At 35.3% G+C, this 20164-nt stretch overlaps 1 protein-coding gene across 3 annotated transcripts in view; it reads left to right on the top strand.

Moving 5' to 3' along the window:
- Positions 1 to 12343, top strand: part of LOC106872833 (uncharacterized) — a 62702-nt gene extending 50359 nt beyond the window's left edge. For 2 of the 3 annotated variants that reach the window (XM_014919959.3, XM_089355470.1), the window contains 3 exons: positions 655 to 728; positions 1934 to 2025; positions 4454 to 6236. In XM_014919959.3, coding sequence (XP_014775445.3) covers positions 655 to 728; positions 1934 to 2025; positions 4454 to 4488 — 201 coding nt within the window. In that variant the 3' untranslated portion in view covers positions 4489 to 6236. Of the gene's footprint in view, positions 1 to 654; positions 729 to 1933; positions 2026 to 4453; positions 6237 to 12246 lie in introns of those variants that run through there. The other variant, XM_089355471.1, reaches the window with a different exon arrangement.
- Positions 12344 to 20164: the final 7821 nt, after the last annotated feature.

Raw genomic sequence — 20164 nt, 5'->3', positions numbered from 1 at the left:
TTCATTGGACTAATCCACTTCTTCAAATATCAGAATTACTGTCATAAACAGAGTTCCCTATTAGCTAATCTTAATCCGTTATTTAATAGCATAATTTTCACAAAAACTTCACTAAAGTTTTACTGGAATTGACTGCAAAAGTGATTCATGCAGACACATGATGCTGATCATCGTTGTGTGTGCTTCTGCCTTATTTGGTACAACTCATCAGAGATTGCATTTTTGCCTGTCTTCTGTAAATGGAAAGATTATATATATATATATATATATATATTAAGGCCATCCCTAAATCAAAAATTTGATGTGCATAAATAGCACATTTCCTGGCAGTTTGGTCAATTAATTGATTATTATTTATAGAATAAATGGTGTGTTTCAGAAAAATGCAAACATACTATAGAGAATATTCAAGTAAGCAATACGAATTTTAGCCTTTGATGTGATGCGTAATGAAATTCACTAGGCAAGTGTAAACAAGTTTTATGCAAATTATTTACAGACAATAAAATGGAGGATTAGGTGGCATGGTTTCAGTCATATTTAGAAGTAGTTGTCATCTGTTTTCTTTTCTTTTTTTTTTTTTCATGCTAATGATGTTGATGATGATGATAATTATAATCATGAGGATGATAATACTAATGGTCTATTTTTCAGGCTGATGACTCTGACTTTTCAAAGATTTCTCTCTTGGATGAAGATATTAACGATAACAGACTCAGAAATCCAAAGTAAGAATTTGACTGTTTTCTTTCATCATCATACATATCTTTATTTCTGCAGAGAACTAAAAATAGATCTTATATGGAGAATGATACTATTAAAATCAGAGAGAAAAACTTTCTCACTGTCAAGAAGTATGTCATCTTGGTGGTAGATGTTCTGTGTATGATTACGTTTAATGCATTGTTATGCACTCAGATATACATACACACACACACATCATAAGGTGTTGAAATTGTGATGATATTTGGTTGACAACTGATGAGAGGTTAAGCATATCTACATCTTTTGTACGTGTAGATTTTTTTTCCCTATTTTATTGTTTTTTTTTGTTGTTCCCCTGCACCACGTTTTCATTAATATATATAATACACACACACACACACACACATATAATCATCATCATCATCACTTTCCTTGCTTGCTAATATGGGTTTGACAAGTCTCCATGGTCAGATTCAGCACATATTTGTGTGTGCTCCTCACCCAGGTTGGTTGAAGGACTCTATCTTGCTCATGAGTTTATTTTTGACTTAGATTCTATGGCTGGAAGCACTTCCTAAAACCAACTACTTTACAGAGTTTATTAGGTACTTTTTTCTGACACCAGAACTGGAAAGGTGTCATGTTCTCAACAAGGCTAAATGGTTCTTTCAATCTTATATTACGTACACAAATATGCAACAGGCTTCTACGCAGTTTCCAAATTTCATTCACTGCAGTTGAAGACACTTGCCCCAGTTGCTGTTCAGTAGAATTGACTCTGTGAACCAAGCTTCTTAACATGACAGTTATACCTATTGCTCATCTATACACTCACACACACACACACACACACACACACACACACACACACACACAGGTATAGTTATGTGGTTTTGAGTTCAGTCCTACTGTGTGGTACCTTAGGTAAGTCTCTTCTACTATAGCCCTAAGCAAGTAGAAACTACTTGGGGCAGTTAGTCTTTTAATTAAGTAAAAGACATGCAAACACATATGTGTGTGTGCGTGTGTGTGTGTGTCCATCCTTGTCTTCAAACTGCATAGCAGTTGCAAATAAGTTTTTAAAACTTGATGGATATGGCAATGATGATGATGATGGTTATGTTTATATAGCACAGAGCTGATGTTGATGATCATGTTGGGAGTGGTGGTGATGTTAACAATATTGGACAATTACTGCTATGGCTGCCTTATTTCATTTCACATACAGATATACATCCACACCAGCTAGCCGCACAGCTCTTGACACTGAGGTCTCTACTAACACCTACAGTACCAGTAAGTGGGGATCCTCCTCTAAAGGTAAGTGCTTTGCAGCTACTACTTACATCATATCTTTCACAAACACCCTTTATTTCTTGTCCTCTTCCTTTATCTTAGCTCTCTGATCCCTTCCTAAGATTTTATAACAATTATCGTCATCATCATCGTTTAACATCTGCTTTCCATGCTAGCATGGGTTGGATGATTTGACTGAGGACTGGCAAGCCAGAAGGCTGCACCAGGCTCCAATCTGATCTGGCAGAGTTTCTACAGTTGGATGCCCTTCCTAACACCAATATAAAAGAGATCTCATAACACATGGGGTTATATTGGCCCTTAACAAAATATGGAAGGATTTGAACTTAAAAGTGTAAGCGAATAAAGTAATAAATTGCAGAAATGAAGTTTTGCAGGTCCCACAAAACATACATGGAATAGTATTTATTTGATATTTTAATGCCAAGGATATTAGACACTGAAAATACCAATATGAGACAGAAAAGAGAAATACACCTCTAATTCACAATTTCTCTCTTTTTTAACAAACATACTTTATAGTCTTACTCTAAAGGAGTGGCTGTGTGGTAAGTAGCTTGCTTACGAACCACATGGTTCCAGGTTCAGTCCCACTGTGTGGCACCTTGGGCAAGTGTCTTCTACTATAGCCTCGGGCCGACCAAAGCCTTGTGAGTGGATTTGGTAGATGGAAACTGAATGAAGCCCATCGTATATATATATATATATATATATATGTGTGTGTGTGTGTGTCTGTGTTTGTATCCCCCAACATCACTTGACAACTGATGCTGGTGTGTTTGCGTCCCCGTAACTTAGCAGTTCAGCAAAAAGAGACCGATCGAATAAGTAGCAGGCTTATAAAGAATAAGTCCTGGGGTCGATTTGCTTGACTAAAGGCAGTGCTCCAGCATGACCACAGTCAAATGACTGACACAAGTAAAAGAGTATATTGATTACATCACATGTTTTTATCTGTCAATGGTTAGAGAAGTCCTAACCATTGACAGATAACAACATTTGATGTAATCAATTTGTTTACATTTAGAGCAAGGCTACAAAGTATGAGTGGAGATGCGTGGCTTAGTGGTTAGGGTGTTGGACTCCTGATTGTAAGATTGTGGGTTTGATTCCTGAACCAGGCAATACGTGTTCTTGAACAAGACACTTCATTTCACGTTGCTCTAGTTCACTCAGCTGGCAAAAATGAGTAATTCTGCAATGGACTGGCATCCCATCCAGGGGCAAAATATATACGCCATGAAACTGGGAAACCAGTCTTTATGAGTCAGTATGACTAAAGAAAGTAACTTTAACTTTATAAAGTATGAACCTGATTAGTTCTTAGTCTTGGTACTTTTGGCAGAGAAAAAAATACCCTTCTGATAATAGAGATTAGTAACTTATAAGTACTTTATGGTTTATACCAATTTGAGTCAAGTCAAACTGGTCTGTCTAATTTACATAACAGATGTATTGGAAACATAGATCAACTAATTAATTAACAATGTACTATATGATGGTTCTTTGATTCATTTGAAGTATAAAATGTACCTTAACGAACATAGTATTTTGCCTTTCTGTGGAAAATTAAACAAAGTTAATATACCACATGAGTTATTTTTTAATGCAAACACTTCTCCGGCTGTCAACTCCTGTCAAAATGTCCAACCCATGCTAGCATGGAAAACGGATGTTAAATGATGATGATGATGATGATGACATCACATTGAAGAAAAGCTCTTCTTCACCAGTATGCTATGTTAGATATTAGAATAGTTTCTCTCTCTTTAGCACTAAGTGATTAAGAAATAACCTTCATCATTATCACCATCATCATCATTTTAGCAATCATTCTCCATCCTTGCATAGGTCAGAGGTTATTGAGGCAGATTTCCTATGGCCAAATGCCCTTCCTGTCACCAAAACTTACCTGTTTTCAAGCAGGGTAATATTTCCCTATGATCATACATGTTTTCTCAGAATATTGGAAATGAATAATACTGCTTATATGACAGTGACGTTCATTTACAACTACCAAGACAAGGAGACCCGAATACATACACATACATACAATAAGCTTCTTTTGATTGCCCTCTATCTAATTTACTCACAAGGCTTTGGTCAGCTCAGTGCTATACTAGAAGACACCTGTCCAAGGTGCCATGCAGTGGAACTGAACCCAAAACCGTGTGGTTGGGAAGCAAATGTTTTAATCACACAGCCACATCTGTAGAGTTAAAAATAATATAGTTAAAATAATTTGAGCAGATGGCATTGTAGATACTCTGCAGTATAATCAATAGTAATCTCTCAATAGATATTTAATCTGAGCTCCAAATCTTGATCTTTTACTCATTCCTATCTCAAACCAGTGCATATAATGTTTTTAAATTAGCTTTTATTTAAATTTTGTGTTGTTTATATGTTTTATTTTATTTCTCATTGCCAGTGGTCAGCTCCTTGAGCAGTTTTGACTCCACCTAACACATGTGCTGAATCTTCCCGTCAACTCAAGTGGGTCTTTCCACTTTGACTTCTACTGTTATCAACCACAGAGAAATGTTTACAATCCAAAAATTTCGATATATGATCCTGTCATTTATGATTTTTTTTATTGTTAGTTTTTGCTGCTGCTGCTGCTGCTGCTTCTACTACTACTACTACCACCATCACCACCACCACTACCATCATCATCATCGTCATCATTATTAATTTTATTATACAGAATTGTCAAAGCGTTAGAAAAATTTGCTTTGCCTTATTCGTGCTTGCTCTGCATTCTGAGCTCAAATCCTGCTGAAGTCAACTTTGTTTTTCATCCTTTCAGGGTTGGTAAAATAAGGCACCAGTCACAAACCGGAGTCAATGCAAATGACTTTCCCTCTTCCCCAAGTCTGCTAGCATTGTGCCAAAATTTGAAACCATTATTATCATTATTATTATTATAATTATATAAGGTGGCCAGCATGCAGAATCATTAGCATGCTGGATGAAATGCTTAGCAGTATTTCGGCCGTTGCTACGTTCTGAGTTCAAATTCCGCCAAGGTCGACTTTGCCTTTTGTCCATTCGGGTTCGATTAATTAAGTACCAGTGAAACACCGGGGTCAATGTAATTGACCAGTTCTCTCCTCACAAATTTGAGGCCTTGTACCTTTAGTATAAAGGATTATTATAATTATTATTAGATGGTGAGCTGGCAGAGTCATTACTATACTGGACAAAATACTTAATGACATTTCATGTCTTTACATTCTGAATTCAAATTCTGCTAAGGTCAGCTTTGCATTTCACCCTTTCAGGGCCAATAGAATAAGCACCAGTTGAGCACTGGAGTCGATGTAATCAACTAGCTCCCTCCCTATAAAATTTCAGACCTTGTGCCTATAACAGAAAGAATTATTAGTATTGTTGTTGTTGCTCAGAATTGGTAGAGTACCAGGCAAAATACCAGTGGTGTTCTGTTATGTCCCCTTTTCATTCTGAAGTCCCACTTTGTCAACTTTGTTTTCTATTACTCACAGGTTGACAAATTAAATATCAATAATGTAGAGAAGTCATTTTAAAAACTATGTTAGCCAGTCAAAATTTTAAAAAATCTTTATTATAATTATTACTTAGTGGTTTATTACAATTTATTATAATTATTACATGTGGATAATAAAATTATTAGTACTTTGTAACATATGAATAAAATGATAATTTATTTTCAAATGCAGAAACTCTGTTAGAACAGCAAAAATTTTGGGTAAATTACCCTTACAAAACAGAAAAATTTGTCAACAAATAGTCAATTTGACAAATTTTTCTGCTTTGTAAGGGTAATTTACCCAATATTTCTGTTGTTCTGATGGCATTTCTCTGTTTGAAAATAAATTATTTTATTTGTATCTTACAATACAGATTTCAGTGCTTATAAAATAAACAAACGTTTAGTTTGTTTTGTTAGTCTTTATTATAATTATTGCTAGCAGATAATGATTAAATTATTAGTGCTTTCTTACAATAAATGGTTTCAAATTTTGGCACAAAGCCAGCAATTTGGAGGGTGGGTACTTATTTTATCGACCTCAAAAGGATGAATGGCAAAGTCGGCTTTGGCGGTATTTGAACTTAGAACATAGAGACAGATGAAATGCCACTATGCATTTCGCCCAGTCTGCTGATGATTCTGCCACCTCACCACCTTTTACTTTTTTATAATTATTACTATAAAATTATAAGTGTACCCAGCAAAATATATCAGGCAATTAGTTACATCTCTTTGTCTTGAGTTCAAATCCTGCTGTAGTTAGCTGGCCTGCCATGCTTTTATGACTGACAGAAAAAACTACCAATTAAGTTTTCACGTTGATATAACTGCCTATTTCCTCTAGCCTCTGTAACTCAAAGGATAAGTCCTGGTATCCTTGTACTTTGCTATTTTCTCTGTACCCCTCATTGACTTGCTCATCGTTTGGAACTGTTAAGTCATTATTATTATTATTCAGTAGTCTTAATCTTATCATGTTCTTTCACTGCAATACCAAGCACAGTTCTGTGTGCCTTGGGTATGTGCACTGGTTTGTTATGGTGCTCTTATTTTCAGTTTTGAAAGTGCTCTACATAGGATATGTGCGGTGCCTAGTAGTGCTATTTTCTGTATGTTATATAGCACTACTAGGCACCATGCACATCCTACATATTATCATTATTAAGTTTTATGCCTATTTCCTCTGTACATCTGTTCAAATCTTTAGGGATAGTTCCTAATATACCTACAATTACAGGGATTTATTTTACCCACACTTTCCATAGCCTCAGTAACTCAATGGCCAGGTACTCTTCTGTTTTCTCTATACCTCTCATATTGACTTTCTCATCATTTGGGACTGTGAACTCAATTACCTGGTACTTTGTATTCTTTTTGTCTACTACAACTAAATCAGGCCTTCTAGCTTCTATTACTTTGTCAGTCTGAATGTTTGAATATTATTCGTATACCTTCATAACACAGTGTAGGTAAAAATGCACCAGAGTCTTTAGTCATATGTCAAGTCACAACAAGTACCTCAGACAGATAATACTTTCCTTAAGATGCGTGCTGTGCCCAATAAGGCTGCTTTTTGCAAGACATCAATTTTGCATGGGATTTCAGTTGCCTTAGGAAGTCTTTAAGTTTCAATGGAATTGAGCCCAATGCTCTGATCACCACTGGTATCACTTTTACATTACCCTATTATTATTATTATTATTATTAAGGCAGTGAGCTGGCAGAATCGTAAGCATGCTAGGCAAAAATGCTTAGTCATCACCTTAATCCAGTATCAGCAAATCTATTGAACTTTATTGATCCTCACACACATACACATATGCACACTCACCACATTCATCCCCCCACCTTCTACCACCACCACCACCACCACCACCATATGTGTCATCTCCCAGAATACCTCTCTAATCATGTCATTATAATTATTATTCCTAATTATGTTAAGAAATAATTTCTTCTGGGTTACTAAAGATAACTTTTACTTATGGGTTGGAGTAGGAGGTCAATGCTCCTGTTTGAGGTTAAAGGTCATTGCTTATGAAACGGGTTTTAACTAAACACAACTGTCACTTGATATCAATATCACTTGCATTAACATCTTAGTTAATTCTTAATTAGATTCATTAAGTTATTTCTAATTGGAAACACTGAACCAAACTAAGATACCTTGTTATGTTGAACATTAACATGATTGCCTATCCTGCTAGCACTAAGTGACTGGTAAGTTATCTTGTAGAAATAAAACAACAGAGTTAAAATAGCAGAAACAATTTATAATATTGAATTTGAGGAGATGGAAAGGCAGGTAACCTATAATACAATTGCTAACGTGATTGCCAAGCAAACAATTGATAGATATATTGGTTTAAGTTCAATCAGTGTTCAAGTTGTTCTTTTTTGACTCAAACTGGTGCCTATATGGCTAAGCACTAACGATAATAATTATATATTTTATTTTTGTTATATTTTACTAATCAAGAGTTATTTCTTTTTGTTTTTTTAAAGAAAACGTTTTTTGAAATATATACAATTATACTATGTTCTATTATACTACACTGTTTATTCATTCTGTCACTATTATGACTTTCTCATTGGTTGTTATTTTTGGCAACTGGTGAACATTAAAAATTTATACTGCATGTAATGAGCATTCTCTTCCTCTTTCGTTTATGCACTTTAGTGAACACACATACACATAAATGCATACACACTCACATATTCCCCACTTCTGTCATCTTCTCAAGTCAAGTTGCTTCCTTTCAATATCCTTATCAGCAACCGTTGCATAGCTGTCTACTATTCTCTCTCTCTTTTTTCTCTCTTTCATTCCTATCTCTAGAGCTTTTGTAATTCTATTCTCTTCTATCACACTTTCACTCTTACTCAACTTTCACCTAATAGTTGGGTAGGAAAGAAACATATGGAAGCAACCTAGTGTGGAAGGGTCACTCTGTGAGTCTTGCCAAAGACACAACAACCTCTCTAGTGCTGGAGCCTTGATTAACTACATCTCATTCATTCTGAAAGTAGTTGCTGATAGAAAAGGCATCCAGCTGTAGAAATCATGTAAAAATATGAGACATCGAAATGAGACACAGTCTTTCCTATCTAGGAGGACAGTAACTTTAAATAAGAGCTCACTTTGACTGTGATAACATGCCCAACCTGTGCCAGCATGCAAAGCAGACATAAAATTATAACCAGGTTGATCTATACATATATATATATAAGCATGCAGACACATGCACACACATTCACACACCTTTAATAGCTGAATGGTTGCAAAGAAAGATGATGAAATGAACAAGATCCCCTTTTCCAAATACCTTTTCGTTACAACCTTGCTACAGTGCAGGTGGTTGGCCAAAATATACTCTAAAAATCCACTAATCAAGAAGAGAAATCATGCATGTATGTGCACACACATACACACATACACACATACATGTATGCGTGTGTTATATTGAAAACACAATTTCAAGTTTGATCATATTTATTTAATTCTTTTTATATATAAAATTTGAGTTGTAGTATTTCTATATTAGATCTTTGTTTAGTTCAGGTTCCATTTGCATTTCTAAAATTTCTCAATTTAAATTTCTGGATAAAATGGTTATAATGTCAAATTTGTTGTTTTATAGTTAGCATGAATCTTGGGAATGATGCATTTTTCTTTTTTTTCCTGACATCATTGATGATTAAATATTTCACCATTGACTCTAAGTTAATTTCATTCATCAATTTCTGTACTTAGTATCTTTCAAAAGTACTGTACCTGCGTTAATTTTTGATTTATATTTTATCAAAAAAGCTCCTATTTACTTATCTTCTCATTTTTTATTTACTGAGAAATTCTGTATAGATTGTTTGTAGTCATGGCTGTAAGGCTAAGAAGCTCACTTTTCAACCATGTGGTATTGGGTTCGGACCCGTTGCTCAGCATCTTTGTCAAGTGTCTACTACTATAGCCCCAGGCCAATTAATGCTTTGTAAGTGAATTTGGTAAACAGAAACTGTGTGGATGCCTATCGTATATACTTGACATGCAATGTTGGTTTGTTTACATCTCTGTAACTTAACAGTTCAGCAAAAGAAACCAAAAGAATAAGTATCACACTTAAAATAAGTACTGCAGTCAATTTGTTCAACTAAACCTTTAGCCTGGCAACTGTCCGATGACTGAAACAAGTGAAAGATAAAAGATATGAGCCAAATAGCTCGAAACTGACTGGTCCTACGATGCTGTCAGCTGCTGGAGGGTGGTAGGGATTCGCTCCCCCTGCTAGCAATATATTGTATATAAAGGGTGCAGAGCATGCACCAAAAACCAGCTGGTGGACAATCTGCCAGGGGTTAAACTAGTAGTAACATTCATCTGTCACTTTGATGTGGCTACTCACTTAACTGATAAAAGATAATGCTTTCTATCTAGTTTTGTTTCGTATTTCACAGTCTAGTTTACTACAATAGCTCCTCATTGTAAAAATACACAGCACCCTAGTAATAAAATTAGGAACAATTACTCATTACTGAAAGTAACTTGGAGTTAGCAGCCAAAAATCTGGTGATGATATCATCAATAATAAAATCATGTTCATGATCCTTGATAGACAAGAGAACTTTATTGATCTAAAACTAACCTTGGGATTAACCCTTTTGTTACCATTATTTCTGTTGAGATACACTGCCTTTGTTTCAAATAAAACTTTCAAAATAATAAAGAATTTGGTAAAATAAGTATCTTATTAAACCTGTATTTTTAAGGTGGTGAGCTAGTAGAACTGTTAGCTAGCCAGGAAAAATGTTTAGCATCATTTCGATCATCTTTATGTTCTGAGTTCAAATTTGCCAAGGTCACCTTTGCATTTCATTCTTTCAGGGTCAATAAACTAAGTACCAATTGCATACTGGAGTTGATATAATTGACTAGCCCTCTCCAAAAGAAAATGTTGGGCCTTGTGTCTATAACAGAAAGGATTATTAAGCCTGTATTTAGAACATAAATTAGCTTGAAATTTTGATGGAAGGTTTTAATTTAAATTGCTTTAAATCATGAAATTTACATCATAAAACCAAGGGCAGGCTTAAACGGGTTGGTATCAATAAGGTTAATAAATGAATGTGAATAAGCCTTGATAAAAAGATCAAATTTGCACATAGTTGTGTTTTCAATATAACTTGTTTGTTTAAAAAGATTTTCTTTTAACAAACTTTATATAAAATCCCACCCTTTTTTTTTCTCCAGTATCATACTTTTTAAAAATTTTCTGTAATTTCTAATGTAAATTTCTTTGTTTTGATAAAGAGTCAGGGGACCAGTATATAGATTATTTTGTCAGACCCACAATGTCTCAGAAAATCAAAAAGCACATTCAGTGTGTCATTTTATAATCTACACATTCTGATAAGAGTCATCTTATGCAAACTTACAACAAAAATTATAGAAATAGAATAATAAATAAATATATATAATATTGTAGTATAAATTGACAACTGCGTGGAAACATTTTTAATCCTGAAAGGACTAAAAATGCTAAAATAAAATAAAATATTCATATACTTATACACAAATAATATTCATCATTCTTAATGTGTTTCTCATCAAGTTATCATTATTTTGCAAACATACAGACATTTTAACTTATTATGAAGATAAAAATTCCGTCCACTTTGATTTGTATATACAATTCTGAGATTTTTTTGAAACCGTCCATATGTTTACATATGCGTTTATATGTATGCTTCTATCCATACAAGTTTTTAAAATATATAAATATAAGCATACGAGTACGTAATTTTGATTACACTTTCACTGAAAACTTTTCAAGAAAAAAATTGTTTTACTTAGATATTTACATATTTAACCAATTCACATAATCAAAGGAATTTGTAAGTTTTTATTTTTATCTCCAATCGCCAAAAATTTATCCAAGTACTGGTTATAAATGCTCATTGTTTTTAAATATACAAACACATATGTAATGTAACTCTGTGTGTGTATATGTTGTTGTTTTTTCTGTTTTGTCACTTTCTACATTTTTCTTTTGATATTACATATTTCAGCCTATCCTCATTCTTCAATCACCATTTTTTATTTCATATACTATTATTACTCTGCAGTATCTGGCCTCAAGTTAGAGACACTGCCATGTCATGGTTAAGTGTTCAGTTGTAATCCGTTTATTATTTAACAATGATAAACAACAGGTATTTTATGTTGCTCTTTAAGTAAAATACAGATCTTGGTTTGCTGCAAACTACAGTTAAATTTCTGTTGGATGAATCATGTGAAATATTATCTGCATTGTAAAGGAACTGCTCTTCAGTATTCAATTCCAACAGAGAACTGCCAATACTTTAAGTGATGTAATGTCATAACCATTAGTAAATACTTCAACAGATTCAGATATCAATTGATGTTACAAGCATCAGAGGTCCAAGATATGAGGAAGGTTGATGCATTACAAACACAATTAGACTGTGTAGAAGTCAGAAAATCAATGATAGTGATATATTCATTATAACATAAATGGATTAGTTTTCATTAAATGTCTGTTTATGTTAAATTGAAGCATATGATTGTTTTTTTTTTTATTTTGTGTGTTTGTTTGTTTGTTTGTTTTATATATAATATTTGGATGCCTATCACACTTGATTCATCCAACTGTATTGAAGTATGAGCAATAACTTCTATTTAACCTTCATTTCAGTCTGTTGAGGTTAAGCCAAAACTTAAAGTTAATACTGGCGAAATAGCAATAGATGGAGAGTACATTGTAAATCATCAAAATAAAGTGTTGATTTTGACTTTTTTTACATTGTTTTACATTATCAGTTGTAGATACATGCATTATAATGACATACATACCAGGGGGCTGCTGAAAAGTTCCTGGCTTTGGGTAAAACAAAATACAGGATTTTGTTTAACATATTTCCCTCTCAGATTCACACACGTATTGAAGCAGTCCTTCAGTTTTTCTAAGCCCTGTAAAAGAACTTGGAAGGTTGGGCCTCCAACCAGGCCTTTCACAATACCCTTAAAAGCAGGAACTTTTCAGTACTCCATTGTACATGTATGTATGAATGTATGTATACACTTTTGCTCACATATTGATATCAACAAATACAGAAACATATACATGCACACACACACACACACACATATACACATATATATATATATATATATATATATATATATATATATATATATATAAATATATATATATAACACTGCACTATCTTGCTTTTTTACCGATATATTTTCATATTTTGACAAATACTCAAGTTATGGTGAATGTATACCAGTCAATTATATTTTGTTTGTTGCCATTGTATGAATTAAAGAAATGATTTTTATTAACTAATTTGTTTACTTATTTATTCAGTAATTTTTTTCCCCTTTTCTAATTTAACATTTTCAGACCTGATCTGGAACTGAACAATTTTCAGTTTAAATCCTACAAGGTGCAAATGTACGGATCATTAGATTTATCTTGTAGGAGAATATGATGAGGTTGTTTTGTATTATTTGGGGGGTTTTTTTGTTTTCTTTTTGTAGCCTTAGTATCATAGCTGAAGTAGTTGTAAACAGCAGGAGCACTGCATATTTAACCAGGGTTTCATTGGCTTGATGTTCTAAGTTTATGTTCTCCTACAAGGTGAAAGACAGCTACAGGGAATTACTTCTCAGTATTTTTCATCTGAAATTCCCTCAAATTTTCCATCTACAGATTAATCTAAAGATGCTTTTGATACAAAATGATTGATACAGTTTGAAGACTGATGGCATTTCTAGAATGAAGATTTTGCTGAATTTGACAATTTCTAAGGTTGATAAAATTATTATTAGTAATATAATATATACCATAATAGAGTTAATGAACTTTATAAACTTTCTTTGATCTTAAATAAAAGAAATTATTACAGCCATCTAATAATTGGACGAGGGACAGTGCCCATGAATTTTACAAAATCTCTCAAGACTGGTGGCATCAATTTTGTTGACATTCAGCTTGAATTTTGGCAAGCTGAATGAATGCTTGTTGGGAAAATGTGTTTGGGGTAGAAGAGGGGCAGAGGAATTAAGCTTTGGGAAGGATTTGGTGGGGTGTTTAGTATAGGATTGGAGGATTAATCAGAGAGTAAGAGAAGTGTAAGTAAATAAGATGATAGGCGACTTGTTAATTAAGAGGATTCAATGTAGAAACATAGACAATACTGTATGTTGATGTGTTAATGGCTATAGTATGTTGGGGAATGTCAGTTGGAACAATCAATCCATTGTTAAGGCTTGTGTATGTAGTAGCAGTGTTGGCATAAAGCCACTTATACACATGCTCCTGTCTCTGGCCTACAAGTGTGCTTCTTCCTTTCTCTGCTTTTCTACCACTACTATAATAGACTCTTCTCAGAGACGGTTGGACCAATGTCATCTCCCCTTGGGCATTCTTGACCCATCCTTTTCACTTCTCATCACTCCTGTTGTCTCCAATCTCTTAGGTCATTCACTAACCATTACACCCTGTCTTCCCTTCTCAGGATGTCCATCCTCAGGTTCTTTTCTGCTGTTATTGACTGGAAATAATTCCAGAGGAACATTTCTGGCATCAAATACACTGGAGAGCTTACAAAGGTCATCAAAAAATAAGATTTCCTTAGAGTGGGGGACACTAAGGTTGTGTTGAGGACCAGCAGCTGTTTTTAACTGAAGGGGAAGAGTAGCCTTGTGGTGCAACTTTCGATCTGAAAGGATTAGTGTTTGTAAAGTTTAGGTAGGTTTTAGTTGTAATTTGTTCATGATTAAGGAGGTTGTAGTAGAAGTGCGTTGTTTTGATTATGAGCAATTTCTACATCTTGATACCGTTGAAAGTTTCTAGTATACCATTGGGTAAATATGTACAGAATAATAATGGAGCATTGATGCTGAGATAAAAAAAAGAGACCTTTGAAAAAAAAAACTAATACAAGTATTTGTTAAATGGGGAAAAACATGGGAGAGAAAGGGAACATCCCAAACCAACCAAAAAGAGGGACCAGTTAATTAAAGTTGAGAGTTACATGATTGAAATAGCTATTAGGAATATAAAAGCAAGAAAAAACATCCAAACCATAAAGGTATTCACTGAGATGCTGAAAATATTCAACAAGTTACAAAATATGTTAGTCACTCACAAAGTCAATCAGAAAGGATATCCTTAATGAGTGGCATAACGATTTTATGTTCAACTGGTAAAAGGAAAAAACTAGCTCATAATAGTGCTCTTGCAGTGCCACATAAAAGCACCCAGCACACTCTGTAAAGTGGTTGGCATTAGGAGGGGCATCCAGCTGTAGAAACCATGCCAAATCAGACTGAAGTCTAGTGCAGCTTCCCAGCTTGCCAGTTCTGGTCAAACCATCCAACCCATGCCAGCATGGACAACAGACATTAAATGATGATGAAGCAACTACAGAAACATCAAATTATGAAACAGAAAGAATTATATCACAACTAATCAGGAAGAGATTTAGTTTACACAAGATGCAGCTCAAGGTTGTATCAGGATAGGGATACTATCAAGTCCTCTTCCTAGTGATATATTTACAAAAGTTCTTAACTAAGAGCAAGCCACTGTATCTAGCAATTATTGTCTTGTGGAGAAGCATCTTTTCAGGGTAACATATATAGCTAAGTCAGCAATGTGAGAGTTAGCAATGACTTCAGTAAGGAATTTAGTATGCAAATAAGAGTCTGTCAGTGAACTTTCAGCTTGTTCCTAGTTATTATAGTCGTCCCTATCATTAACAGGAGAGTTTAAGACTGGTGGTTTGTGAGAACTTCTGTATACTGATGATCTATATCTTGCTGAATCTGTCAAAGAATTAGAGGTGAAATTTCAAACATGGAAGCCAAGTCTAGAATCACAAGGTCTTGAAGTAAATTTGCGAAGATATGTTTTAGTTAGTAAGAAAGAACATGGAAGTCTACCACCATCCAGGAAGTAGCAATTCTTAATATGCAGAAAAGGAGTATATAGAAATTCTATACTGTGTACCCAAGATAAACAATGGGTGTGTAAAAGATGAGAGATAAGAAAGACTTCATATGTAGTAGACTGGTTAGCAATAAAAGTACCGATAAAATGAATTCTTTCAATGTCTGGAAGACTCCCTAGAAATAGTTGAGACTGTTAGTTTGCTTAATCAGTATTTTAAATGAGTTTCTGAAAATTTATGGCCAAAATAAGAAGAGGGTGGAAAATTTTTTGGAAAACATGTCATTCATAATTTTGTTATATGAAAACGTGATTAATAAAATGAGGTAACCAATAGTTTTGTATATTCTTTTTTTACTGATTTTTAACTTAAAAAGGCAGTTTTTGTTTTTAACTTTCCATGTGAAGTCCACCGGTAGTTTATAATTTAATCTCTAGAATTGGTGAGTTGGTAGTCCCATTGATAGTCCCACTGTGTGGAACCTTGGGTAAGTGTCTTCTACTATAACCTTGTGAGTGGATTTGGTGGATGGAAACTAAAAGAAGCCTGTCATATATATGTATATATCTATGTGAGTCTTTGTGAGACTAATAGAATAAGTACTAGGCTTAAGATATAAGTCCTGGGGTCAATTTGTTCAAATAAAAACAAGCAAAAAACCTTCAAGGCTGTACTCCAGCATGGCCACAGTCAAATGACTGCAAGAAGTAAAAGAATAAAAGAAAAGGTGCTATGTCTTTTCATGCAGCATCTCTTCATCAAAAGTCTTTTCGACCAAGTCTTTTGGTCTGTCTTTTTGTCCAATGACAAATCTTACCAATAAAATTCTCAATGTTTATTTGATTTTGATGTTCACCTTGTTTTTTAAGCAGTTTATTTAAAATTGGACATAAAAATCATCGGACAAAAAGACATCTGACCAAAAAACATGGACAAAGTGATGTTTGACAAAGTGACATCAGACAAAAAAGTCAGGTCATGAAAAGAAAATTCTAGACAAAATTCTTAGTGGCATTTCTTCTGGCTTTATGTTCTGTGTTCAAATTTCACCAAAGTCAACTTTTGCCTTTCATCCCATTCAGGGGAAATGAAGAAAGTACCAACTGAGTACTGAAGTCAATGTAATCTACTAGCTCCCCCAAAAAACATTTCAGGCCTTGTGCCTACAGGAGAAAGGATTATCTCGTTCGAGAGCCAAGAGCTACGGAACTTCGTTCGTTGCTCTTGGCCTGAACGTACGTACGTTCGTTCGAGAGCCAAGAGCTACGGAACTTCGTTCGTTGCTCTTAGCCTGAACGTACGTACCTTCGTTCGAGAGCCAAGACCTACGGAAATTCGTTCGTTGCTCTTGGACTGAACGTACGTGCGTTCGTTCAAGAGCCTTGAGCTACGGAACTTCGTTCGTTGCTCTTGGCCTGAACGTACGTGCGTTCTTTCGAGAGCCAAGAGCTACGGAACTTCGTTCGTTGCTCTTGGCTTGAACGTACGTACGTTCGTTCGAGAGCCAAGAGCTACGGAACTTCGTTCGTTGCTCTTGGCCTGAACGTACGTACGTTCGTTTGAGAGCCAAGAGCTACGGAACTTCGTTCGGTGCTCTTGGCCTGAACGTACGTACGTTCGTTCGAGAGCCAAGAGCTACGGAACTTCGTTCCTTGCTCTTGGCCAGAAGGTACGTACGTTCGTTCGAGAGCCAAGAGCTACGGAACTTCGTTCGTTGCTCTTGGCCTGAACGTACGTACGATCTTTCGAGAGCCAAGAGCTACGGAACTTCGTTCGGTGCTCTTGGCCTGAACGTACGTACGTTCGTTCGAGAGCCAAGTGCTACGGAACTTCGTTCGTTGCTCTTGGCCTGAACGTACGTGCGTTCTTTCGAGAGCCAAGAGCTACGGAACTTCGTTCGTTGCTCTTGACCTGAACGTACGTGCGTTCGTTCGAAAGCCAAGAGCTACGTTCGTTCGTTTGTTATTTCTTTCGTTCGTTCTTTCGTTATTTCATTCGTCATTTCGTTCGTTCGTTCGTTATTTCATTCGTTCGTTCGTTTGATCGTTCATTATTTTGTTCGTTGTTTGGTTATTTCATTCGTTCGTTATTTCTTTCGTACGTTCCTTCGTTCAGTTGTTATTTCGTTCGTTCGCTATTTTGTTCCTTACATCGTTCGTTCGTTCTTTCGGTCGTTTGTTCGTTAGTTATTTCGTTATTTCGTTCGATCTTTCGTTATTTTGTTCGTTCGTTCGTTCGTTCGTTCGTTAATTCCTTGGTTCATTCGTTCTTTCGTTCGTTCATTATTTCGTTAGTTCGTAGTTATTTCGTTCGTCCGTTCGTTTGTTCTTTCCTTCGTTCATTCGTTCGTTCTTTCGTTATTTCGTCCGTTCGTTCGTTATTTATTTCCTTCGTTCGTTCGTTCGTTCGTTCGTTCGTTATTTCGGTCGTTCGTTTATTCGTTCATTCTTTTGTTCGTTCGTACGTTATTTCGTTCCTTCATTATTTCGTTCGTTCGTTCATTATTTCGTGCGTTCCTTATTTCGTTCGTTTGCTCTTTCGTTCTTTCTTTGGTTATTTCGTTCGTTCATTATTTCGTTAGTTCGTTTGTTCTTTCGTTATTTCGTACGTTATTTCGTTCGTCCGTTCGTTTGTTCTTTCGTACGTTCATTCGTTCGTTCTTTCGTTATTTCGTCCGTTCGTTCGTTAGTTATTTCCTTCCTTCGTTCTTTCGTTCGTTCGTAATTTCGTTCGTTCGTTATTTTGTTCGTTCCTTCGTTCGTTTGTTATTTCGTTCGTTTATTATTTCATTCTTTTGTTCGTTCGTACGTTATTTCGTTCGTTCGTTCGTTTGTCCGTTACTTCGTTCGTTGGTTCGTTATTTTGTTCGTTCCTTCGTTCGTTTGTTATTTCGTTCGTTCGTTCGTTCGTTCATTCGTTATTTCTTTCGTACGTTCCTTCGTTCAGTTGTTATTTCTTTCGTTCGTTATTTTGTTCCTTACTTCGTTCGTTCGTTCTTTCGGTCGTTTGTTCGTTAGTTATTTCGTCCGTTCGTTCTTTCCTTCGTTCCTTCATTCATTCGTTATTTCGTTCGTTCGTTCGTTTGTTGTTTCGTTTGTTATTTCGTTCGTTCGTTCGTCTTTATTTCGTTCGTTATTTCGTTTATTTCGTTTTTTCGTCCGTTCGTTCGTTCGGTCGTTCTTTTTTTTTGCTCGTTCGATATTTCGTTCGCTCGTTCGTTCGTTCATTTCTTATTTCGGTCGTTCGTTCGTTATTTCGTTCGTTATTTAGTTCGTTCATTCGTTATTTTGTTCGTTCATTCGTTATTTCATTCGTTCGTTCGTTCGTTCCATCGTTCTTTATTTCGTTCGTTCTTTGGATATTTCATTCGTTCTTTTATTTCATTCGTTTATTAATTCGTTCGTTATGTCGTTCGTTATTTCGTCCGTTCGTTCGTTAGTTATTTCCTTCGTTCGTTCGTTCTTTATTTCGTTTGCTTTTTTTGTTCCTTCGTTCGTTATTTCTTTCGCTCGTTCGTTCGTTCGTTCGGTCGATATTTCGTTCGGTCGTTATTTCGTTCGTTCGTTGTTTCGGTCGTTTTTTCGTTCCTTCTTTAGATCGTTCGCTATTTCGTTCATTCGATTGTTATTTCGTTCGTTCGCTCTTCCGTTATTTCGTTCCTTCGTTCTTTCCTTATTTCGTTCGGTCGTTCGTTCGTTCGTTATTTCGTTCGGTTGTCCGTTATTTCTTTTTTTCGTTATTTCATTTGTTCGTTCGTCCGTTCGTTCGTTCGTTCGTTATTTCGTTCGTTTTTTCGTTCGTTCCTTATTTCGTTCGTTATTTCGTTCGTTCGTAATTTCGTTCGTTCGTAATTTCGTTCGTTCGTAATTTCGTTCGTTCGTAATTTCGTTATTTCTTTCGTTCGTTATTTCGTTTGTCCGTTATATTGTTTGTTCGTTTGTTCATTCGTTATTTCGTTCATTCATTCGTTCGTTCATTCGTTCGTTCGCTATTTTGTTCGTTCGTTCGTTCGCTATTTTGTTCGTTCGTTCGTTAATTCATTCCTTCATTCGTTCGTTCGATCGTTCTTTATTTCGTTTGTTTGTTGTTTATTTTATTCGTTCTTTTTGTCGTTCGTTCCTTTGATATTTCGTTCATTAGTTATTTAGTTCGTTCGTTCGTTCATTCGTTAATTCGTTCGTTTGTTCTTTATTTCGTTCGTTCGTTATTTCGATCGTACGTTGGTTTGTTCTTTCGGTCTTTCGATCGTGTGTTCGTTTGATATTTTGTTCGTTTGCCAGTTAGTTCTTTTGTTCTTTCGTTCGTTCATTCGTTCGTTCGTTCGTTCGTTATTTCGTTATTGCCTTCGATCATTCGTTATTTCGTTCGTTCGTTCGTTCGTTCGTTCTTTCCTTAATTCCTTCGTTCGTTCGTTGGTTCCTTCGTTATTTCGTTCGTTCGTTCGTTATTTTGTTCGTCCGTTCGTTATTTCGTTCGTTCGTTCGTTATGTCTTTCCTTCATTCGTTCGTTTTCTTTCGTTATTTCATTCGTCCGATCGTTCGTTATTTAGTTCCTTCGTAGCTCTTCAGAAGTGCGACCCGCAGAACTGTGCCATATGGCTCCCCAAAAGTGCCACCCAGGAAGTGCTATCCTCGGAACATTCCAGGAAG

This window comes from Octopus bimaculoides, chromosome 7, assembly GCF_046866305.1.
Source record: "Octopus bimaculoides isolate indiv1 chromosome 7, ASM4686630v1, whole genome shotgun sequence".
Taxonomy (NCBI): Eukaryota; Metazoa; Mollusca; class Cephalopoda; order Octopoda; family Octopodidae; genus Octopus; species Octopus bimaculoides.
The sequence above is the reverse complement of the archived record's forward strand: the minus strand, read 5'-3'. Positions and strand labels throughout refer to the sequence as shown.